The following is a 23,110-nucleotide window of genomic DNA, read 5'->3' as shown; positions in this document are numbered from 1 at the left end:
ATTGGTTGTGACTTTCCTTTGCCTCAGTGTTTTCTCTAGTCCTTCCTATTAAAGGTCCACTTACATAGGAATGTTGTTTGTTCTCTGTGTGTCTCTAGGATCTTCTGGAGTAACAGGTGGCATTTCCAGCTACCAGGAGGAACCCCTAGCCTCCTGTCTCTCCTTTACAACCTAGAAGCTCCTGCAGCTACCAGGGGAATCTAGTCTCCTGTCTGTCCTTAGGCTCACTGCTCTATATTGAAGAACAAGTTTGTCCTATGTGTACACCGAGGCTCGCTGCTGCTCTCTTCTTCGCTTCCTGTTACTTCCTCCTCCTCCCCTCCACCATGACCCTTTAACTCTTAACCCCTGACCTTACATCGCCTGGTGGAGAGTCCTTCTAACGCAGCTCTCATCAGTGAGGTATCCAATGAGGCTTTCCGTTCTGAGTGAGACACACATACAGAGTTCAGCAGGAGAGCAAAGGGGGCCAGTAGTGTTGTTGTTGTGGTTGATTTCAGAATGTATTCTTCCAAGTTCTTTTGGGAACAATTGAGTGATGGAATGTGGTGGTTCTGGACTACTGGTGAACATTTAAATAATGGACCTTTGGAACTGCTGTGTAGAAGCTGTTTTTATCATCATCAGCATCTTCTCTTAACAACATAAAGCTATCTTTTTTTTTTTTCAACCAAGTGAACATAAACAACATTACGGGTTATACACGCTTGGGACTGGGGCTCTTGGGAATATTACATATATGCGCTTCTAATGAAGACTTTTCCTGTTTCCCCCCCCCTGCACTGTACATAAAGAGCTTTCCTTTTTTCATTGATGTGACAGAGTCAGGGACATGGTACATGGGTTGCTGTTGGGTACTGTGGCTTGGAAAAATGATTTGTAAGTATTTTGCCTAACTAATAAGATGCAAGTGGAAATATTTATAAGCATTTAAAGTTGGATAGCAATAACATGTTTTAGATCCACTGTATCAACACACTAAGCTTTCATAGCAGGAGTGAACATCCCTCTAAACTAGACTGAACTAAAGCAACGCATCCTAACCCGAGAAATGTGTACCTGACTCAAACTTTCACCTCCTAAATCATGCATTTGATTTCAATGGGGTAATACAAAATAATGTTGCGTGCATGTATTTCAAATTATAATTTGGCTGTGGAACAATGTCCTTTTTTTTGTATTTGAGAACTGTCTGTTTTAGTTAGTCAGAGGGAGAAAATCTAGTGTACAAATAGCTATTGGCCTTACGCCTCTTCATTTCTCAATAAAAAATGGTGTTTTAATATGTTAAGGTAATCCTACATCAGTGAAAGTAGATCTAAAAGTGAAGAAAGAACAGTTGGAATCCATCACTGGACTACACAATGAGTTAGCACTAACACACACACACACACATCGAGGCTGCTGGTTTATATTTGGCTGCTACTGTGCCCAGGTGTTGCATTGTGGGCAGAGCATGTTTGAGCAGTAGATCAGAGCTGATAAGATGGAGAGGGCACCAATGTAAACACAGGAAGTAAAAGCACATTTGTAAATGTAGTACATAGATCTGAACATTATTGATGAAGCAGTTTGCTAGAAGAAGTGGGGTTTTTATAACAATGTTGTATGGATGTGTAGCAGTTTAACACTGGCGTGCCTGTTTTCAGTGTGTGTAGAACCGACCTCTATGTACTGTAGCTCATATGTGAATATGAGATGAGCTAATTCTACTGAATCACATATTTTATTACGGTTTAACTACCTGAGAAGGTCATTGACTTAGTTTCAGAGACAGGATCATTCTAGCCTCGGAAGCCCATTTGGGGGTAATGTCTGTGTAGTATGGGGGGTTGGGTCTGTGCCTTCCCAATGAGTGGCAAGTGTATGTACTGTCTATAATAGATTCAAAGTGTGCATCCCAAATAGCACCTTGTTCCCTATATAGGGGACTACTTTTGACCAGGGCCCATAGGATGCACCCTAGATGTCTGTGTAACCACAGTTGCATTCACTTTGTCATTGACACCCCGTAGATTGCACTTAGTGTAATTATGTGAATAAGGATTTCACCTCAAATGAAACTCCCTTCAATACCGACTACCCTTCTGTTCAGTACAACTGTTCTCTGAATACTCTCCCAATCTATAAGGCAATGGGAACATAAAACTCATTTGATTCCCTTGTCATGTAATACAGGGGGTGGCAGCGTAGCCTAGTGGTTAGAGCGTTGGACTAGTAACCGGAAGGTTGCGAGTTCAAACCTCCGAGCTGACTAGGTACAAATCTGTCGTTCTGCCCCTGAACAGGCAGTTAACCCACTGTTCCCAGGCCATCATTGAAAATAAGAATTTGTTCTTAACTGACTTGCCTAGTTAAATAAAGGTACAATAAAATACAACTTGATTTGTCCACTGTGAAACAGACAAATGCAATGTTTCATCTCATAATGCAGCCTATACGTGGTGTTCGGTTTGTACAAAAACATCTCTGTACTTGCACAGGACTAAAATAAATGTCGCTTGGCATATAGAGGCAACACCTGTACTGTAGTTAACACTGGGAAGACCCTTGTTCTGAATTATTCATACCTATTTAATCATGCTGGTTTTGTCTTTTGATTTGAGAGGTGACCCTTCTTTTCTTACATGTTTAAAATGGCTGTATAAAGAAATAATTGTGATGCTCAATTGTTGAATCTGGGTATCTCTTGTTCTGTATATTTGAGATAATTTTGCTTTGGGTTGACGACCAATAAATTAACTTGCCCCTTTGAAAGTTGCCTCTTCTGGACTAAAATTGCATTTCATTCCAATGTCAATATGTGCAACATTCAAGAAAACAACCAAAGTAGAGAATCAAAACTTGTGACTAACCCATACATTTGAAATGGTGCTTTATTAGTTTGTGGGATAATCAGTCTCTGGCATCTTCCAACAAAGTCTATTGCATTTGACTGTATTTAGGAAACCAACACATCAACAACATCTCAGGCTACTTCTAAAATGGCACCCATCGGGTCCTAGTCTAAAGTTGTGCACTAATATAGGGTGCCATTAGCCCTGGTCAAAAGTAGTGCACTATGTAGGGAATAGGGTGCCATTTTGCTATCTCAGATTCTGTACAGGAAGTTTCCTTCACTGTCAAAGAACTCTCTCCCATTCGGTACCACTGGCGAAGGCTTTGACGACAGCATTAGTTCCTCCAGTTCTTCCTCTGAAAACACCCTTCCATCCCATCTCTCCTCCTGGTCGTCTTTCTCCTCAACCTTCTCCGACACATTTTCCTCTTCCTCCCACTCCTCTCTCGAGTTATCTTGTCCTGAGGTGTGTCTGCTGTGCAGGGTTGGTGGGGATGAGAGCTGGGTGGGTAGTGAGGTGAGAGGAGCAGCAGGATAATTAGCAGTAGTCATCATGGCTCTTGGGCCAGGGTCATCCTCCAAGTCCCTGGCTATCAGCCTCTGGCTACTGTGGCTAGCCAGGGTGACCAGGGCACCAGTGCCACTTCCTGTGGGCAGCATGGCTGGTTTGCTACTTCTATGTCCAGAGGCAGGATACTGTGTTCTACCCAGCCCCCCTGCCCCTCCACCACCAGGTAGGGCCACCTGCCTATCCTGTCCCCCTGCTCCACCCCCAGGTAAGGCCACCTGCCTCTCCTGTCCCCCTGCTCCACCCCCAGGTAGGGCCACCTGCCTGCCCTGTCCCCGTGCTCCACCCCCAGGTAAGGCCTGCTGTCTCAGCCTGGCCCACACGCTGGTGTCCTGTTTAGCTTTCCTCTCTGGGGTGGGGGCGAACTTGCTCCTCAGGACTCGTAGGATGACGTCACGATGGACAGAGAATCCCTCTGCCAGACGGTCAATGGTCCATTCCTCTGGTAGCTCCTGCTTCAGATACCTGGGGTGTAGTCAGTAATTGAGTCATTGAGGCAAAACGTTGACAATGTTGCAGATAAAGCTGACACGACTCCCTAGTCTACCTGACAGACAATCAAAACGTGTCATTCATACAGTATAGCAAAGCTGTCATTAAGGCAAACGGTGGCTACTTTGATGAATCTCAAATTATTTATATATAACACTTTTTTTTGTGCTCACTACATGATTCCATATGTGTTATTTCATAGTTTGTTGTCACTATTCTACAATGTAGAAAAGTTTTAAAAAAAAATATATATATATATATATAGTAAAAAATAAAAGACAAACCCTGGAATGAGTAGGTGTGTCCAAACTTTAGACTTTTGTACTGTGTGTGTGTGTGTGTATATAATATATTTCTGAATATTTAGTAACATTGCAGCCTTCCTCACCTGATCTGTTCCATGGCGTCCCAGCTCAACATCCTCTCTGGAGCTCCAGACTCAGTCAGCTGTCTCTTAACTATATGGTACTTCACCGTCCTCTGTCTCCTCCTCTCTTCACTAGACCGGGGCCAAGGTGAGAGGGGCGGCATTAGGCCTAGTTGCATCACGAGTGTGGAGTGACGACTTGATAAATGATATGATATTTATCTTAAGATACTATGTAGACCCATCACTGACTGTGTGAAAGTGGCAAAGTATGTAGACAGGCATCCTTCAATAGGCCTGGTGGTCCCAGGTCTGTTTGTGCCATATAAATCACCAACAGCTGTTGTCAGAAAGGCTGCTCAAACAGATCTTGGGACCAGGCAAAGCCTAGGGTTCAGTTTAGGATAAATGTTTCTCACCTGAACACAGCCTGGACCTTGTCGTCTACATCGTCCAGATCTGGATCTTCAGACCTCTCCTCCTTCCCTCTGTGTCTGTGGGCCGAGGTCCTGTGTGTCTGCCTCTGATCCATCCAGGCCTTGCTGGCATCGCTGCAGAGGTGTCTACTACAGCTCCTTGTGGGCATCACTGACAGTTTGCCAAGCCTGGAGACAATCCTGAAAGACATCATGGCTATTCTGAAGGCTCACCACTGGTCACCAGACACTACTGGATGAAGAAAAGACAGGATCAGAAATTCAACATTTTCAATCTATCCGATTTGCCCAGTACGTCCATTTTGTCTGATCTAGTTAGCTAAAAAAAAAAAGTTCAGCTCAATGAAATAACCTCATTGCCAATGGAAAGACTCTCAAACTTTTACAGATGCACAACTGAGAGCATCCTGTCGGACTTTATCACCGCCTGGTACCGCAACTGAAAAACAGCTTCTATCTCAAAGCCAACAAACCATTACCAGCCGGCTACCACCCGGTTACTCAATCCTGCACCTTAGAGGCTGCTGCCCACTGTGCATAGACATGGAATCACTGGCCACTTTAATAATGTGGAATTCCATTTTACATTGTGTGCATTGTTGTGAATTGTTAGATACTACTCCACTGTTGGAGCTAGGAACACAAGTATTTCGCTACAAACGCAATAACATCTTCTAAATATGTGTATGCGATCAATAAAATGTGATTTGATAGTAACCTTGGCTAGTATACAGAGCCAAAGACCTTAGCTAGTTTAGCTAAATACGCCTCTTGCTGCTACCGCACATTCACATCTCACAAAGTAGTCAAACAATAACCAGGTGTCTAGCCAACATTGATATAAATAATTAACAATTGTATTCACCCAAATAAGATTCTCCTGCTTTCTTTAGCTACATTTCAGTCTAGATCTGCTTGTCTCGTGGAAACAATGCAGCCTTTCCGCAAACAGTCTGGCATACAACCTATATTTCCACATACTGCCACCTACTGGCATGTGGTGTTGAAAAACCCCCGATACATTTCAGTCACTACTTGATCGAAAATACCAAACAACAAACCTTTAATTTAAGTAAATGCATTGATATTTATGGATATTACCCATGTATGCAGTGGTAACATTTAGTAAAGAGAGATTAGCACCAGTGGTGTAAAGTCTTTAAGTAGTACTTTGAAGTATTTTTTACTTAAGTAGTTTTTTGAGGTATCTGTACTTCACTTTACTATTTATATTTTGGAAAACTTTTACTTTTACTTCACTACATTCCCGAAGAAGAAAAAAAATACTTTTAACTCCATACATTTTTCCTGATACCCAAAAGTACTTGTTACATTTTGAATGCTGGACAGGAAAATGGTCCATTTCACACACTTATCAAGACAACAACTATGTTCAGCTCTACTGCCTCTGATCTGGCGGACTAATTAAACACACATTATTAGTTTGAAAATGATGTCTGAGTGTTGGAGTGTGCCCTTGGCTTTCCGTAAATGTAAAAAACATAATGGTGCCGTGTGATTTTCTTAATATAAGGAATTTGAAATGATTAATACTTGTACTTTTAATACGTAAGTATATTTAGCAATTACATTTACTTTTTGATACTTAAATATATTTAAAACCAAGTAATCTTTTACTTTTACCCAAGTAGTATTTAACTGGGTGACTCTCACTTTTACTTGAGTCATTTTCTATTAAGGTATTATTACTTTAACTCAAGTATGACAATTTGGTACTTTTTCCACAACTGACTCCAACAGTAAAAAAATAAAAAAATAGGCAGGACATTACATACTGAACCAATTGCATCATCAGTCGGGTTGTAAAGATCGGCAATCTTCGTCGTTCTTCGCCTAAACGATCACATGGCTTAACTCTTCGACATCGCTGTTGTTTTTCATTTGCGCCATTTTGTCTGCTCACTTTGGTGATTGGGCTTTGGAACCCTGAACTGGAGCCAATCAGAGGGATACCGGACAGCAGAGAAACGGTAATAGAAGCCCTATGGTTGTTGTCAGCACGGATTGGTTTGTCATTGACCAACCAAATTACTAACTCTACAAAATACAGGAATCGCATGTTGAAGCAAATCAACGTTGTTGTATTTTTTGAACTGTAATGATTTCAGTATGATTGTAGTATAACATAATCCTTGTTACATAACCGAGACAGATTTGCATGCTAAATGCAACGTTAGCTTGGAATAAATCCTATAAATAATGTGATTTTTTTGTTGTGTTGTAACTAGCTAATATTATACCCAAATATGTATAAATTTTCAACACGCTTCCGTTCTTTATGTGAACATTTAACTTGCTAGCTAAGCTAACTAGCTAGTCAACTATCCAGCTAGCTAGTTACCTAATGTAATACCTGTGCCTTGTCTCAAGCTAGCTAACGTTAGCTGTGTAGCTAGCAGTAGTAAAGCTAGCGAACAACAAAGAAAAAGCACACACTTCAAGATGTCCTTCAACAAATCTAACGTTAGCTAGCATTTGTATTCATTTGCTGCAGGGTGTACCATGTAGCCCATTTTGTTAATTTCAAGAAATATTGTCCAAATCAAATTTTATTGGTCACATACAAATATTTAGAAGATGTTATTGCGGTTGTAGCGAAATGTTTGCACTCAAACTGAGTGATATCCGATGATGTACCCGCCTCAGCTGAATCTTTAAATTAGGCTACAATCCTGGGGAACAAGAACCGGAAAACACATGAAGGCTTGTGTTCCACATGTCTGCTGAAATGGTGACTGTTTAGCTAGTCCAGCTAATGGCCCAACAATCAATCACAGTATTTTTCCTGTTATATGTGGCAACAACAACCTCATAGCCTATGATTGCTTGTGTGACCCTTTGGGATTGATATGCCAGCTTGTATTGGGTTTTTCCCTTTGTATCCCTAATTTGTCACAATGCCTCTAATTTCATTGATCAAACTGTATTTTGACAATGACAGGAAGGACTGTGACTAACTGACCATGGAGTACACCACCTCAACAGGGGAGCAGATAGTCGTGCAGACGTCCAATGGACAGATCCAACAACAGGTGAGTGGCAACGGTTCAACCTGAGCTGGGTGAATCTCAACCAGACTTTACTGAGGTACACCAACGGAATACAATGTAGGCCTACATGTTGTTGAGTCTAGACTGAGAAGTGTCATTATAGGCAATTCATTTTATATAAAATGATTCAATCTAATCTCTGAGACTTCTGGGATAAGTGAACTGTAGTTGTTCCGTGTTCATTAGGCACTAAACGTCAGAAAACTGAACGAAACAGCGAGGGACTACCTGGATTTAGGGGCTTGTTTAAATAAGAAATGCAAATGATAATTTTTTTCCGTTCCAAAAATGCTTTGAAACGGTTTCCGGTTGGGTGCCCTAATGAACATGACCTTGTCTGCAGACTCAGGGCACAATGACGGCTGTGCAGCTGCAGACCGAGGCGCCGGTATTGACGGCCTCTGGCCAGCAGGTGCAGACACTCCAGGTAGTGGTGTGACCGTCTGCCTATGTCACATTGTCACCCGGTCACAGTATTACATCGCACTGCATTATTGTCACAGTGTACAGCATGCCTCTCGCCTACCATGATTACCATGCCCCATCTCAGTGCTAGCTTCCCTAGAATGCTATCGCTGCTCTGAGCTGCATGTCCCCAGCTCAGTGACTGGTTTGACTGAGTCAGTCCGAGTCATCCATGAAGGTACTAGCAACAGTCTGAAACATCGGATTGACCATCATATTATGGCCAGTTTTTCACCATTGTTCACGCTATGATACGCTTACACTGTCAACTGGTTCATGTGTTCATAATTTTATGTCCTAAAACAGCAATTTATATTCTGTCTTAATGACACGCTTGGTGTTTTAGCAGCGCTCTGGCTGTGACATGAAACTGCAGAGTTATAGTATACACTGAGTGTACAAAATATTATGTATACCTGCTCTTTCCATGACATAGACTGACCAGGTGAGTGCAGGTGAAAGCTATGATCCCTTATTGATGTCACTTGTTAAATCCACTTCAATCAGTGTAGATGAAGGGGAGGAGACAGGTTAAAGAAGGGTTTTTAATCCTTGACACAATTGAGAAATGGATTGTGTATGTTTGCAATTCGGAGGGTGAATGGGCAAGACAAAAGATTTAAGATTTAAGCGGCTTTGAACGGGGAATGGTAGTAGGTGCCAGGCGCACCGGTTTGTGCCAAGAACTGCAATACTTCTGGGTTTTTCACGCTCAACAGTGTCCCGTGTGAATCTAGAATGGTCCACCACCCAAAGGACATCCAGCCAACTTGACACAACTGTAGAAAGCATTGGAGTCAACATGAGCCTTCATCCCTGTGGAACGCTTTAGACACCTTGTAGAGTCCATGTCCCGACGGATTGAATCTGTTGTGAGGGGGAAAAGGACGGCATTCTTAATTATTTGTACACTCAATGTATATGATTATCTAAGAATGAATATCAACTTTAACCCAACTTTAACCCACCCACCCACAGGTCCAAGGCCAGCCCCTGGTGGTGCAGGTGAGCGGAGGGCAGCTGATCACATCGTCAGGGCAACCCATCATGGTGCAGGCTATGGGGGGAGGACAGGGACAGACCATCATGCAGGTGCCTGTGTCTGGAGGACAGGGACTACAACAGGTGAGGAATGGGATGAGAGGAAAACCATAGACATATAATTGCTAGAACCCGTTCAATTCAATTAGAATGCTTTCAGAGTGCAGTGTTCTTAAGAGTCTTTTCCCATTCTAGGAATCATATTTATTTGAGCCAGAGTCTGGAGTTGGAATGATATTATGAGCACACTATCATCTGATTATGTTTCATTGTCAGATCCAGCTACAGGGTGGACAGCAGATCCAGCTGCAGAACGGTCAGACGATCCATCTAGGGGGACAACAGATCCAGCTGCAGAACGGACAGATGTTACAGCTAGGGGGACAGCAGGGTCAACCCCAACAGATCATCATCCAACAGCCACAACAAGCCATCACAGCCGGACAGAACCAGGTACACACACACACACACACACACACACACACACACACACACACACACACACACACACACACACACACACACTCACACTCTGAAAGGTACACCTATACAGACTTCTGATTACACACTTCCTCTTTTGGGACAATGTGACATCATCGCTAACCGGGGCGGCAGGGTAGCCTAGTGGTTAGAGCGTTGGACTAGTAACCGAAAGGTTACATGTTCAAATCCCCGAGCTGACAAGGTACAAATCTGTCGTTCTGCCCCTGAACAGGCAGTTAACCCACTGTTCCTAGGCCGTTATTGAAAATAAGAATTTGTTCTTAACTGACTTGCCTAGTTAAATAAAGGTAAAATAAAATTTAAAAAACAGCATTTGAGTCTGAATTCAAACATACTTTTAGTTCAACTTCCACATGATGAACTACAATGTAAATTCAAACCTCTCATTGACACTGATTCATGGGTCAACTGATCCAGTTGCAGCAAGGCCAGAGATGTTTAGCTTCAATCCTATGCAATATATACATTCGGTGTTCCGATTTGACCTTTTAGATTGGGCAAAACGAGTGACCTAAGAGACATTGAGCGTGATATGATCGTCGGTGCCAAACGTGCTGGTTTCAGTATCTCATAAACGTCTGGGCTTTTCACGCACAACACAGTGTCTAGGGGTTTACAGAGAATTTTACCACAACAGATAAAACAGTCAGTGGCAGTCCTGTGGGTGACAAGAGCACGTTGATGAGAGGGTCGAAGGAGAACGGCAAGAATCGTGTAAGTTAACAGACAGGGGAAATAACGAAACACAACTCGTCGGTCCTTGGTCACGGATTGGCTATTACCGCAGACGACCACACCGGGTTCCATACTTATCAGCTACAAACAAGAAGAAGCAGGGCTAGTTGGGTACGCCATCACCAACACTGGACAATTGGAAGAGTGGAAAAACATCTCCTGGTCCGACGAATCCCGGTTCCTGTTGCGTCATGCTGATGGCAGAGTCATGATTAGGCGTAAGCAGCATGAGTCCGTGGCTCCATCCTGCCTGGTGTCAACAGTACAGGATGGTGGTGGTGTAATGGTGTGGGGAACGTTTCATTGGCACCCGTTAGGTCCCTTGATTCAAATTAAGTAATATTTCCATGCCCCGAAGAATTAAGGCTGTTCTGTATGCAACGGGGGCTGGACACGGTACTAGATGTGTGTACCTAATAAACTGGCCTGTGTGTGTACAGTGGCAAGAGAAAGGATTTGAACCCTTTGGAATTACCTGGACTTCTGCATAAATTGATCATAAAATGTAACAACAATATACAAACACAGTCTGCTTAAAATGAATAAGACAAACACTTATATGTTTTCATGTGTATTGAACACACCATTTAAACATTCACAGTGCAGGGTGGACAAACTGTGATCCCTCGGATTTACTTCTGTGTTTTGGGTCATTGTCCTGTTGCATCACCCAACTGATTCCAAAGAGTTCACATACTTTTTCTTGCCACCTTATATACTGTATATACTGTATAAACCCCCCTTGTTGATTCAGTCTGATATATATATATATATATATATATATACTATTTTTCTATTTAATTTTACTTATTATATTCTATATTAATTTCATTCTCTTTATTTTTTGGATTTGTGTATTGTTAGGTATTACTGCACTGTTGGAGCTCGGAACACAAGCATTTAGTTAGATATTACTGCACTGTTGGAGCTCGGAACACCAGCATTTAGTTAGATATTACTGCACTGTTGGAGCTCGGAACACAAGCATTTAGTTAGATATTACTGCACTGTTGGAGCTCGGAACACAAGCATTTAGTTAGATATTACTGCACTGTTGGAGCTAGGAACACAAGCATTTAGTTAGATATTACTGCACTGTTGGAGCTCGGAACACCAGCATTTAGTTAGATATTACTGCACTGTTGGAGCTCGGAACACCAGCATTTAGTTAGATATTACTGCACTGTTGGAGCTCGGAACACCAGCATTTAGTTAGATATTACTGCACTGTTGGAGCCAGGAACATTTAGTTCGATATTACTGCACTGTTGGAGCTCGGAACACAAGCATTTAGTTAGATATTACTGCACTGTTGGAGCCAGGAACACCAGCATTTAGTTAGATATTACTGCACTGTTGGAGCTAGGAACACCAGCATTTAGTTAGATATTACTGCACTGTTGGAGCCAGGAACATTTAGTTAGATATTACTGCACTGTTGGAGCTAGGAACACAAGCATTTAGTTAGATATTACTGCACTGTTGGAGCCAGGAACATTTAGTTAGATATTACTGCACTGTTGGAGCTAGGAACACCAGCATTTTGTTAGATATTACTGCACTGTTGGAGCTGGGAACACCAGCATTTTGTTAGATATTACTGCACTGTTGGAGCTAGGAACACCAGCATTTAGTTAGATATTACTGCACTGTTGGAGCTGGGAACACCAGCATTTTGTTAGATATTACTGCACTGTTGGAGCCAGGAACATTTAGTTCGATATTACTGCACTGTTGGAGCTAGGAACACCAGCATTTAGTTAGATATTACTGCACTGTTGGAGCTAGGAACACCAGCATTTAGTTAGATATTACTGCACTGTTGGAGCTAGGAACACCAGCATTTTGTTAGATATTACTGCACTGTTGGAGCCAGGAACACCAGCATTTTGTTAGATATTACTGCACTGTTGGAGCTAGGAACACAAGCATTTAGTTAGATATTACTGCACTGTTGGAGCTAGGAACACAAGCATTTAGCTAGATATTACTGCACTGTTGGAGCTAGGAACACAAGCATTTAGCTCCACCCACGATAACATCTGCAAAATATGTGTACGTGACCAATAACATTGTATTTAGATTTTTAATTATATTTTATAGCATTAAGGAGATCGATCAGGGGTAAGGCCCTGCGATAGACTAGCGTCCTGTCCCTGTACTGGTACATCAAGCTGCCTCACACGACAGAAACAAGAGAGATGCTCATGCTCCTATGAGCCATTGTGGCTCGCACAAGCCAATGCTCATCTTTACTTGTTGCCATACTGTATATGACCCTGTCCTGTGTGTTCCTACAGGGCCAGCAGATTCAGTTGCAACAGGGCCAGCAGATTCAGTTGCAACAGGGCCAGCAGATTCAGTTGCAACAGGGCCAGCAGATTCAGTTGCAACAGGGCCAGCAGCTGGCACAGACGGCTGATGGACAGACCATCGTCTACCAGCCAGTCAACGCAGATGGCACCGTCCTGCAACAGGGTATGTTTACAGTATGGACACACACACATACACACCGACATGCTTGGACGCACACTTGCACACACCTACACTTGTCCACACACACACACACACACACACACACACACACACACACACACACACACACAAATAAAATGGTGAAGGTGGTGGTGATAAGAAGGCTTTTTCTCCCCAGGAATGATCACCATCCCAGCAGGCAGCCTGGCGGGGGCCCAAATGGTACAGACAGGGGGTGCCAACACCACCACTACCAACAGTGGACAGCAGGGCACTGTGACCGTCACCCTGCCAGTCTCAGGCAACATGATGAACGCTGGTGGCATGGTCATGGTAAGGCCCTAACCAGAGATACCCGGACATCCTATTACCTAGATCACTGAGGGGGTTGGGGCACGGTGGGTTAGTACCTGGTTAGTATAGAGTCTGTAGTGGGTTAGTACCTGGTTAGTATAGAGCCTGCAGTGGGTTAGTACCTGGTTAGTATAGAGCCTGTAGTGGGTTAGTATAGAGCCTGTAGTGGGCTAGTACCTCGTCTCAGTGAGGTCATATAATTAAATATTACACAATAGTTTATCTCTGTGGTATGGGGTGTTTGATCAGAAATAATTGTTGCAAATTAGCCTCGGTCAGACACAAACACACACACACACAGCGATCAGTGTGTTTGCTATTCAGATAGTCTATGCAGTGTCTCTCTTTCTCCCCCACCCCACTCTCTCTATCCTTCTCTCCTCTTTGCCAGAGGCTCTATCTAGTATGTCTCTTTTTCTCTCTCTCCCTGCTAGATGATGCCTAGTGGAGGTGCGGTGCCTGCTATGCAGCGTATCCCTCTACCCGGGGCTGAGATGTTAGAGGAGGAACCTCTGTACGTCAACGCTAAACAGTACCATCGCATCCTGAAGAGAAGACAGGCCCGCGCCAAGCTGGAGGCTGAGGGCAAGATCCCCAAGGAGAGGAGGGTGAGTAGCCCGGGTTAGGGTTAATGTGTGAAGACAGGGCAAGATCCCCAAGGAGAGGAGGGTGAGGAGCCTGTGTTAGGGTTAATGTGTGAAGACAGGGCAAGATCCCCAAGGAGAGGAGGGTGAGGAGCCTGGGTTAGTGTTAGTGTGTGATGACAGGCCCGAGCCAAGCTAGAGGCAGAGGGCAAGATCCCCAAGGAGAGGAGGGTGAGTAGCCCAGGTTAGGGTTAATGTGTGAAGACAGGGCAAGATCCCCAAGGAGAGGAGGGTGAGGAGCCTGGGTTAGTGTTAGTGTGTGATGACAGGCCCGAGCCAAGCTAGAGGCAGAGGGCAAGATCCCCAAGGAGAGGAGGGTGAGTAGCCTGGGTTAGTGTTCGTGTGTGACGACAGGCCCGAGCCAAGCTAGAGGCAGAGGGCAAGATCCCCAAGGAGAGGAGGGTGAGTAGCCTGGGTTAGTGTTAGTGTGTGACGACAGGCCCGAGCCAAGCTGGAGGCAGAGGGCAAGATCCCCAAGGAGAGGAGGGTGAGTAGCCTGGGTTAGTGTTAGTGTGTGACGACAGGCCCGAGCCAAGCTGGAGGCAGAGGGCAAGATCCCCAAGGAGAGGAGGGTGAGTAGCCTGGGTTAGTGTTAGTGTGTGATGACAGGCTCGAGCCAAGCTAGAGGCTGAGGGCAAGATCCCCAAGGAGAGGAGGGTGAGTAGCCTGGGTTAGTGTGTAACGACAGGCCCGAGGCAGAGGGCAAGATCCCCAAGGAGAGGAGGGTGAGTAGCCTGGGTTAGTGTGTAACGACAGGCCCGAGCCAAGCTAGACTAAAGTAATAATACAAAAATAACACAATAAGAATAACAATAATGAGGTTATACAGGGGGCACCGGTACCGATCTATGAAATTGAAAATGGCTATTTACTCTGTTCCATCTGACTGCGCAATCCACTGTCTCATCAGCCCAGCCAGGCAATTTATAAACTTGATCTCCACTATAAAAAGCATCTAGACATTATCTCACATTTCTTTTAGACAAACATTTGATTTTCAACAGCAGAGATTTGTAATAAACCATGCTGTCTGTCTCTCCGACATTTGCAAAATTGTTTCAATATTGAAATTCAATCTCCAGCTGACCTATGGTAATGAACATGTTGGGAGTCGGAAAGAGACAGGCTTGCTGGCAGCTTTTCTCAGACAGTCGAAATCATGAATCAGCATAATTTTTATGGCTATATACGAAGAAATGTCTATAAAAAATACACGAAATGCAGCTAGTTTGTCGTTTCAGTTTTAAGTTATTGTGTTAGCTGTTGTAGTTGGATATCTCTTCTGAACAGTGGCCTGGCGAGAGAGCAAATATTCATTGCCAGGTGAAATTGCACATTGTTATGGATGTATACCAAACAAATCACTAGAAAACAGCTTAAACAAACTATATTTATAATTGTCTAGAAATGTAATGGCCATCCAAGCCTCTCGGTTTTGTTCTATTTTTTTAATTATTCGCAGCTACTTTACTGTTACTCTGGCTGCACTGTTTTTGTCGTGAATGTGTTAGCCAAAGTTGGCTAGCTACCAAACAAGGGATAAGTACGTTGCCAGCCATCATGACAACGGAACATTTAGAAGGAACGACTGGGTCGCGTCCATAGATGTAGAACTAAAAGACATAACGACTGGGTCGCGTCCATAGATACAGAACAAAAAGACATAACGACTGGGTCACTTATCTGGCAAACGAACCGATATAACGAAACAACCAGCCGGTTTGGGTATGCTAGCAGCATACCACCCTGCATACCACTGCTGGCTTGCTTCTGAAGCTAAGCAGGGTTGGTCCTGGTCAGTCCCTGGATGGGAGACCAGATGCTGCTGGAAGTGGTGTTGGAGAGCCAGTAGGAGGCACTCTTTCCTCTGGTCTAAAAAATATCCCAATTCCCCAGGGCAGTGATTGGGGACACTGCCCTGGGTAGGGTGCCGTCTTTCGGATGTGACATTAAACGGGTTTCCTGACTCTCTGAGGTCATTAAAGATCCCGTGGCACTTATTGTAAAAGTAGGGGTGTTAACCCTGGTGTCCTGGCTAAATTCCCAATCTGGCCATCAAACCATCACGGTTACCTAATAATCCCCAGTTTACAATTGGCTCACTCATCCACCCTCCTCTCCCCTGTAACTATTCCCCAGGTCGTTGCTGCAAATGAGAACGTGTTCTCAGTCAACTTACCCGGTAAAATAACGAATAAAAAATGAATTTAAAAACAAACCCTAGATTTGTGTTGAGACTATATCTCGTGAAAGGATGAAATATTATGTTATATAAAAAAAAAAATGTTTTAATGAAAATGTTTCAATCATTATTTTAAATATGTTGGTAACTCGTGATAAGTGATAAAGCCCGAGAAAAACGGTTGTTTGGAGAAGGTTTGAAGGGCTTCTCGGACATTCTAGGACATTCTCTCTCGTGAAAGACAGTATACAGTATATTTGCACGGTAGAATTGAATGGTGAATAGTGTGTTTGTTAGTCAGATAGTCTATGCAGTGTCTCTCAGAGCAGGACTGCTGCAGTCTTCTTTTTTAACATGTTTTATGTTTGAGCTGCTTTTGAAAGCAGAAGTCGACTTGAAAACATTATTGGCGTTGTTGAATTCGATTTTCATAATAATAGCAAGCTATAGGACTGATGGTTTGGTTAGCCAGACTAGCAAGTCTGTTTGGTTACCAAGGCAACTACTGTACTACTACTTCAGTGGATGTTGATCACATTTATTATTATTTTTTGGCGTTAAATGTGTTAAATTATAGCCATGGTATAAAAGGGATAATCAACCCGGAGGAGAGCTATGCGTTCTCTGGAAAATAATGCAAATCAGTGGAAGGTCAGTTCCGCTCTGCCAGCGTGTTGTGGAATGCACCTTCCACGTTGTTTCCACAGGGAACGCACAGCCCCTAGTTAACTATCTCTTACTGGTCGTGTATCTTACTGTCTGCAAACTACCGTCGGTTAGTTTGTCTTTTCTTAGCAACGTGTTTATATGTTTTTTATTTGCGTCTCAGTGGTTGTGAATAGGGGGTTTCAGCACCTTGTGAAAGGCCTCGAACCATGTTACTAGCTTCCCTCTTGCACCCATTTCAGCAAGTAAGTTGTACCCGCTCTCTATATAAGCAAACCGAAGCCCAAGTTTTCAATTAATTGGCGATGCACCCAGTGTTGCGCTTACTTAAAGGCCCAGTGCAGTCAAACACATGATTTGCCTATGTGTTGTATATATTTCTATTTGGTTGAAATAATACTGTAAAATTGTAAAAAATTATCATAATGCCCTTTTATTTATTATTAATGTTTTTATTTTATTTTTTATTTTACCCTCTCTTTCGCCCCAATTTCAATCTTGTCACATCGCTGCAACTCTAGTGGGAAATTGACGATCATCCTGAGCTCCCACTTCTCACACATGGGGACCTCTAATGTCACCTACTAAGAAAATGGCCTCTATAACAGCATTGTTGGCAGTTAAATGCAACAAAAAAACAGTATTTATAAAAAAAACTATCTATAAATTGAGTTTTTGAACTCAACAATTTGTTTACAAGCATGATAGCTGTACTTTTAGTTCATTAACCAATCAGTGTTCCTCAATGAGTTAAAATCACACGAATGCAACTGGTATTTACGACTTCACGGTAAATTCCCCCGCATGGTTACGAACGCAGCATCAGAGTGGAAACTTGAGAGGCCCAAAATAGCAATCCGGTCACAACAGACAATGCAAGGAACATTGTGAATGGCACTTAATTTCCCCGCTGTACTGAAACCGAACCGTGACTCAAAAACCGCAATACGTACCGAACTGTGGGTTTAGTGAACTGTTACAACCCTAGTTGTTAGTGACTAACACCTCTCTCTCTCTCTCTTTCTCTCTTTCTTTCTCTCTCTCTTTCTTTCTCTCTCTCTCTCTCTTTTTCTCTCTCTCTCTCTGACAGAAATATCTGCATGAGTCCCGTCACCGCCACGCCATGCAGCGCAAGAGGGGAGACGGAGGACGCTTCTTCTCTCCCAAGGAGAGGGAGGAGATGGCCCTGGCTCTGGCCCAGGTAGGAGAGCTGGAGAGGGGGAACCAAAAGCAGAAATTGAGGAAGGAATTGTTTGAGCTCCTACTGGCTGCCTCAATCTGCCTTCTCCCCATAACTGCCATTATACAATTTGAAGTGAAGAGTCCTTACTAAGTTCTTCAGGCTATATACAATACACATAAATCCAGGGCTACAGACAACAATTCACTGGTGCCAATAGGTTTTTCAGTTGGTGGCACTAGCCCATGATTTGGCATCACAATAGAAACAAATTCAATGTCATTCCAGTCCCTCCAGGGTTCTGCGATTGCATTTAAAAAATTTTAAAAAAATAACAAATTCCCCTTAGATTATGCAAGGGCTTGTTCATTTGACCAATCACTGCTCCCTAGAGGTGCAGCGGTCTAAGGCAATGCATCACAGTACTATTGGCGTCACTATTGGCCCAGCATCGTCCGGGTTAGGTGAGGGTTTGGCCGGGGTAGGCCGTCATTGTAAATAAGAATTTGTTCTTAACTGACTTTCCTAATTAAATATAGGTTTAAATACATTTTTAAAAACAGCACTATTTCCGCATAAAATTGCCATGTCATGGTTCAATCAAGCCACACGTCAATTTTCACGACAATTTCAACAAAATCGTTGCATATCGCCATGCAAAATGTCATAATAGCCACAGCAAAATCAAGCTTCACAAAAATCACTGCAAAATTAAGTGCTTTATGAAAGGTGCCACTATGCAGACATCGCTCCGCCATTTCCTGTTTGCAAAAATTATAATAGTTTGCCTAATTTCAGTTTGTGACAACAAAAAAAGCAAGTGTACTGTAGAGAATCAGTGTACCATCTAAACCGCTGTAAAACATATTTTCCATAACACAAAAATATTGTATTTTCGGCTGTTTGAAACTGGTGTTCAAAAACGAAAATTAAAAACAGGAAACATAGAAATAGCGCACATAGAACAGATCTACCGTTTCATTTGTCCTGAACACAAAGTGTTATGTTATGTGTTACATGTTGCAGCTTTAAGAGGTGTATTAGAAGACTGAAAAGGTATTCCATAACAAGTTTTATCTAAAAATGTTGTGATTCAAAATATTTTTTGATGTGCAAACTAATCCAGTTACTGTTATACTTTACTGTTAAAATAGGGCTGCAGTCAGCATGCCAATTGCATTTCCCATTTCACAACTTGAGACATCTGTGGGCATTGTTTTGTGTGACAAAAATGCAACATTTAGAGTGGCCTCATGCTGTTTAATCAGCTTCTTAATGTCACACATGTCAGTTGGATGGATTATCTTGGTGAAGGAGAAATGCTCACTAACAGCGACGTCAACAAAATTGTTGCCAAATTTTGAGAGAAATAAAGAGTTTTGTGTGTGTTTTATTTCAGATCATAAAACATGGGACCAACACTTTACATATTCCGTTTATACCCGTTGTTCAGTGTAATTTGTAAACATAATTTTTTTATTTTTTATAATTCCACTTTAACATTAATGGGGTATTGTGTGAATAAATAAATAAAAAATCTAAATTTGATCCATTTTTAAATTCAAGCTGTAACACAACAAAGTGTAGAATGTCTTGGGGTGCAAATACTCTCTGAAGACACTGTAGGTAGAATCTTATTCAAAATGATTCCACAGCTGTGATGTCTGAAGAAAGCTTTAAATTGTTTAATAAATAAATAAAGAGTTTAACTTGTTTTGTTTTTTACTTTGAAAATGTGGAGTAGGTTGTGTAGATCAGTAAAAAAACAAACATCATCAAATGTATTCCCTTTTGAGATGCAATTTTGAGGCATTGATGACTGTGTAATGGGTGTATAGACATTAACTAGTGAATGTTTTTGGTTGCATGTGTTGACTGGTATCCTTACATCTTTCCCCTCTCTCTCTCTCCTTCTCTCCCCGTAGCAACAGGCAGAGCTGGCCGCCCAGGCAGGAGAAGACTCTGTAGCCCAGATGGTCCGTGTTTCATAGCATTCGACACCCCGACAATGTCTTCCTCCGTATATACACCTCTCGCTAGGCTTGGCCGATAAACCGTGTACCGGGGTGTTTCCAAATACCGGCAGTATGATTTTCAATACCGTTTATATATATATATATATATATATAATCATATTTTTGTTTTGGGGGGTGCATGTTACAACACTGCTTAGAAATCTCAAATGTGTCAAATAAATGATATCCTGTTCAGGGCTCCAGCTATGCATTTGGTTTGCTAACTTGCTCGCTAAGTAGCTAGATGTCAAGATCAAGCTTCTTGGTTACTGCAAAGACAGTCAATCCCATCCTGGATCAAGAACACTCAACCCTCTTGCCTAAATTGTTTATTGCGTAATTTTATATATATATATATATATATATATATATATATATATATTATCATTTTAATAGCGCCCATTATGTGCATTTCCAGTAATACCCAGTATGGTACAGAAACGGTGTGACATTATGAAAATCTTGATACTGCCCAACCTTACCCACCCCTCGCCCATATAAGGCTCTGCCTGTATTCTGTAACTGGGATTTCTCCATGAAGGGTCACTATGAATGAACTTCAACCCTTGACCTTTTACTGGAACTGTTATGCTGTGTCCTGGAAACCAATACTAAGGTTACAACTATGAGATGCTTTTTGCCTTCAGTAAAACCCTGGTCGATGACTTCATGTTTGCTAAAGCAGGTCATAACTGATGGTAGTTTAGTTGCAGAATACATTTCGTTGGTCTTAATTTTTTTGTGTGTATTTTATTGAAGCAAAGACTGTTTACAAATTCAGCTGTCGGAGTCAAAAAATTATGGTAGTTATGCATCTTGTTTGTTGAAACAGGCAACATTATAGAAGCCTTGGTCCATAGGGATTCTCAAGTCAGATATTGACAGACTAAATGAAAATGGATATTCGTTAAGAATGTTTTTGGAAGCACTTCTCATAGAAAAACAGGAGAATTGGAAATTCACTTTACTTCCTGAATTGAAATGGAATTGACCCCAACACTGCTTTTCAATATCCAGTCCCCGGTTGTTTGTACAGGGAATGTATTTTATACAACTGTCGTGATAAAAACTAGATGTTTGTTGTGAGATAGACAGCACATGTATGTTGCATTGATGTCTGACTATCCATGTACTTTGTCTGTTTAACTCTACGTGGATCTTTATTTGAAAAGTACATTTTATATTCTTCTGATTCTGAAGGACCATACATTTATTTTTTTGTGGTTTACAACATTGTTTGACTGTGAACTGTTGTGTATTAATCTGTTAATTAAATTGTATTAGGTTCACTTTGTCTTTTTTATAGTTCTGTGTGTTTCATTGATTGTATTTCTAGGGTGTGTGTGTGTGTGTGTGTTATATATGTAGGTATGTATATACACAGTGGGGCAAAAAAGTATTTAGTCAGCCACCAATTGTGCAAGTTCTCCCACTTAAAAAGATGAGAGAGGCCTATAATTTCATCATCGGTACACTTCAACTATGACAGACAAAATGAGGGGAAAAAATCCAGAAAATCACATTGTAGGATTTTTAATGAATTTATTTGCAAATTATGGTGGAAAATAAGTATTTGGTCACGTACAAACAAGCAAGATTTCTGGCTCTCACAGACCTGTAACTTCTTCTTTAAGAGGCTCCTCTGTCCTCTACTCGTTACCTGTATTAATGGCACCTGTTTGAACTTGTTATCAGTATAACAAGTTCATAGTTGAAGTATACCTATGATGAAAATTACCGGCCTCTCATCTTTTTAAGTGGGAGAACTTGCACAATTGGTGGCTGACTAAATACTTTTTTGCCCCACTGTATATATATATATATATATATGTATGTGTGTGTGTGTGTGTGTGTGTGTGTGTGTGTTCATATTGTTTTCATTAGGATCCCCATTAGCCGATACCAATGGCAACAGCTTGTCATACAGACAAAATATTTTAAACATTAAAATTTAGTGTGTTCATCTATCAGTTTCACATGTATGTCAGTACATAAACGCAACAAGTAGGTCACATTATATGTTTTGTTGAAGCTAGATTTGCTCTTCATTTGCACTATATTAGATGGAAGGGAGTTCCATGCACTCATGGCTCTGAATAATACTGTATGTTTCCTTGAATTTGTTCTGGACCTCCGGGGCTGTGAAAAGACCCCTGGTGGCATATCTGGTGTGGTAAGTGGGTGTGTCAGTGCTGTGTGTAAGTGGAACGTGCAACCATTTGGAATTTCCAAAATAATGTTTCTTATAAAAAGAAGAAGTGATGCAGTCAGTCTTTCCTCAACTCTTAGCCAAGAGAGACTGACATGTATAGTGTTAATATTAGCCCTATGATTACAATGAAGAGCAAAACATGCCACTCTGTTCTGGGCCAGATGCAGCTCAACTAGGTCTTTCCTTGCAGCACTGAACCACATGGCTGGACAATAATCAAGATAAGATAAAACTAGAGCCTGCAGGATTTGCTTTGTGGAGTGTGGTGTCAAAAGAGCAGAGTATCTCTTTATATTACGGCTAGACCTCTCCTCATCTCTTTATTACAGACAGACCTCTCCTCATCTCTTTATTACAGACAGACCTCTCCCCATCTCTTTATTACAGACAGACCTCTCCCCATCTCTTTATTACAGACAGACCTCTCCCCATCTCTTTATTACAGACAGACCTCTCCTCATCTCTTTATTACAGACAGACCTCTCCTCATCTCTTTATTACAGACAGACCTCTCCCCATCTCTTTATTACAGACAGACCTCTCCCCATCTCTTTATTACAGACAGACCTCTCCCCATCTCTTTATTACAGACAGAACTCTCCTCATCTCTTTATTACAGACAGACCTCTCCCCATCTCTTTATTACAGACAGACCTCTCCTCATCTCTTTATTACAGACAGACCTCTCCCCATCTCTTTATTACAGAATGATCTCTCCTCATCTCTTTATTACAGACAGACCTCTCCTCATCTCTTTATTACAGACAGACCTCTCCTCATCTCTATATTACAGACAGACCTCCCCCCATCTCTTTATTACAGACAGACCTCTCCTCATCTCTTTATTACAGACAGACCTCTCA

At 42.0% G+C, this 23,110-nt stretch overlaps 3 protein-coding genes across 8 annotated transcripts in view; 2 read left to right on the top strand and 1 right to left on the bottom strand.

Moving 5' to 3' along the window:
* The window catches only part of LOC109875708 (sortilin), a 34,501-nt gene extending 31,748 nt beyond the window's left edge, over positions 1-2,753 (top strand). For both annotated transcript variants that reach the window (XR_004205330.1, XM_020468129.2), the window contains one exon: positions 99-2,753. Coding sequence is in view for 1 of the 2 variants with exons in the window: in XM_020468129.2 (XP_020323718.2) it covers positions 99-113 (15 nt within the window). In the remaining variant the exon portion in view is untranslated. The remainder of the gene's footprint in view (positions 1-98) is intronic.
* A 91-nt stretch (positions 2,754-2,844) lies between these two features.
* On the bottom strand, positions 2,845-5,699 carry ngrn (neugrin, neurite outgrowth associated). 2 transcript variants are annotated; one of them, XM_031804337.1, is made up of 4 exons: positions 5,569-5,699; positions 4,686-4,932; positions 4,288-4,398; positions 2,845-3,872 (listed from the first exon to the last, which is right to left on the bottom strand). In XM_031804337.1, exons 2-4 carry the CDS (start codon positions 4,895-4,897, stop codon positions 3,092-3,094), a joined length of 1,104 nt encoding a protein of 367 aa, XP_031660197.1. In that variant the 5' UTR covers positions 4,898-4,932; positions 5,569-5,699; the 3' UTR covers positions 2,845-3,091. The 2 variants fall into 2 exon arrangements, with proteins under 2 accessions (XP_031660197.1, XP_020323728.1); XM_020468139.2 differs by having other exon boundaries at positions 4,686-4,935; positions 5,569-5,698.
* An 865-nt stretch (positions 5,700-6,564) lies between these two features.
* On the top strand, positions 6,565-21,331 carry LOC109875710 (nuclear transcription factor Y subunit alpha-like). Of its 4 annotated transcripts, none has more exons than XM_031804084.1 (10): positions 6,568-6,694; positions 7,666-7,756; positions 8,118-8,201; positions 9,218-9,364; positions 9,557-9,733; positions 12,820-12,997; positions 13,173-13,327; positions 13,783-13,956; positions 17,931-18,041; positions 19,946-21,331. In XM_031804084.1, the coding sequence occupies exons 2-10, from the start codon at positions 7,688-7,690 to the stop codon at positions 20,009-20,011; spliced, it is 1,161 nt and encodes a 386-aa protein (XP_031659944.1). In that variant the 5' UTR covers positions 6,568-6,694; positions 7,666-7,687; the 3' UTR covers positions 20,012-21,331. The 4 variants fall into 4 exon arrangements, with proteins under 4 accessions (XP_020323720.1, XP_031659944.1, XP_020323721.1 ...); XM_031804085.1 differs by lacking the exon at positions 6,568-6,694 and adding an exon at positions 6,772-7,455; XM_020468131.2 differs by lacking the exon at positions 8,118-8,201 and having other exon boundaries at positions 6,565-6,694.
* Positions 21,332-23,110: the final 1,779 nt, after the last annotated feature.

The sequence above is a fragment of the Oncorhynchus kisutch genome, linkage group LG24 (assembly GCF_002021735.2).
Source record: "Oncorhynchus kisutch isolate 150728-3 linkage group LG24, Okis_V2, whole genome shotgun sequence".
In the NCBI taxonomy this organism is placed as follows: domain Eukaryota; kingdom Metazoa; phylum Chordata; class Actinopteri; order Salmoniformes; family Salmonidae; genus Oncorhynchus; species Oncorhynchus kisutch.
The sequence above is the reverse complement of the archived record's forward strand: the minus strand, read 5'-3'. Positions and strand labels throughout refer to the sequence as shown.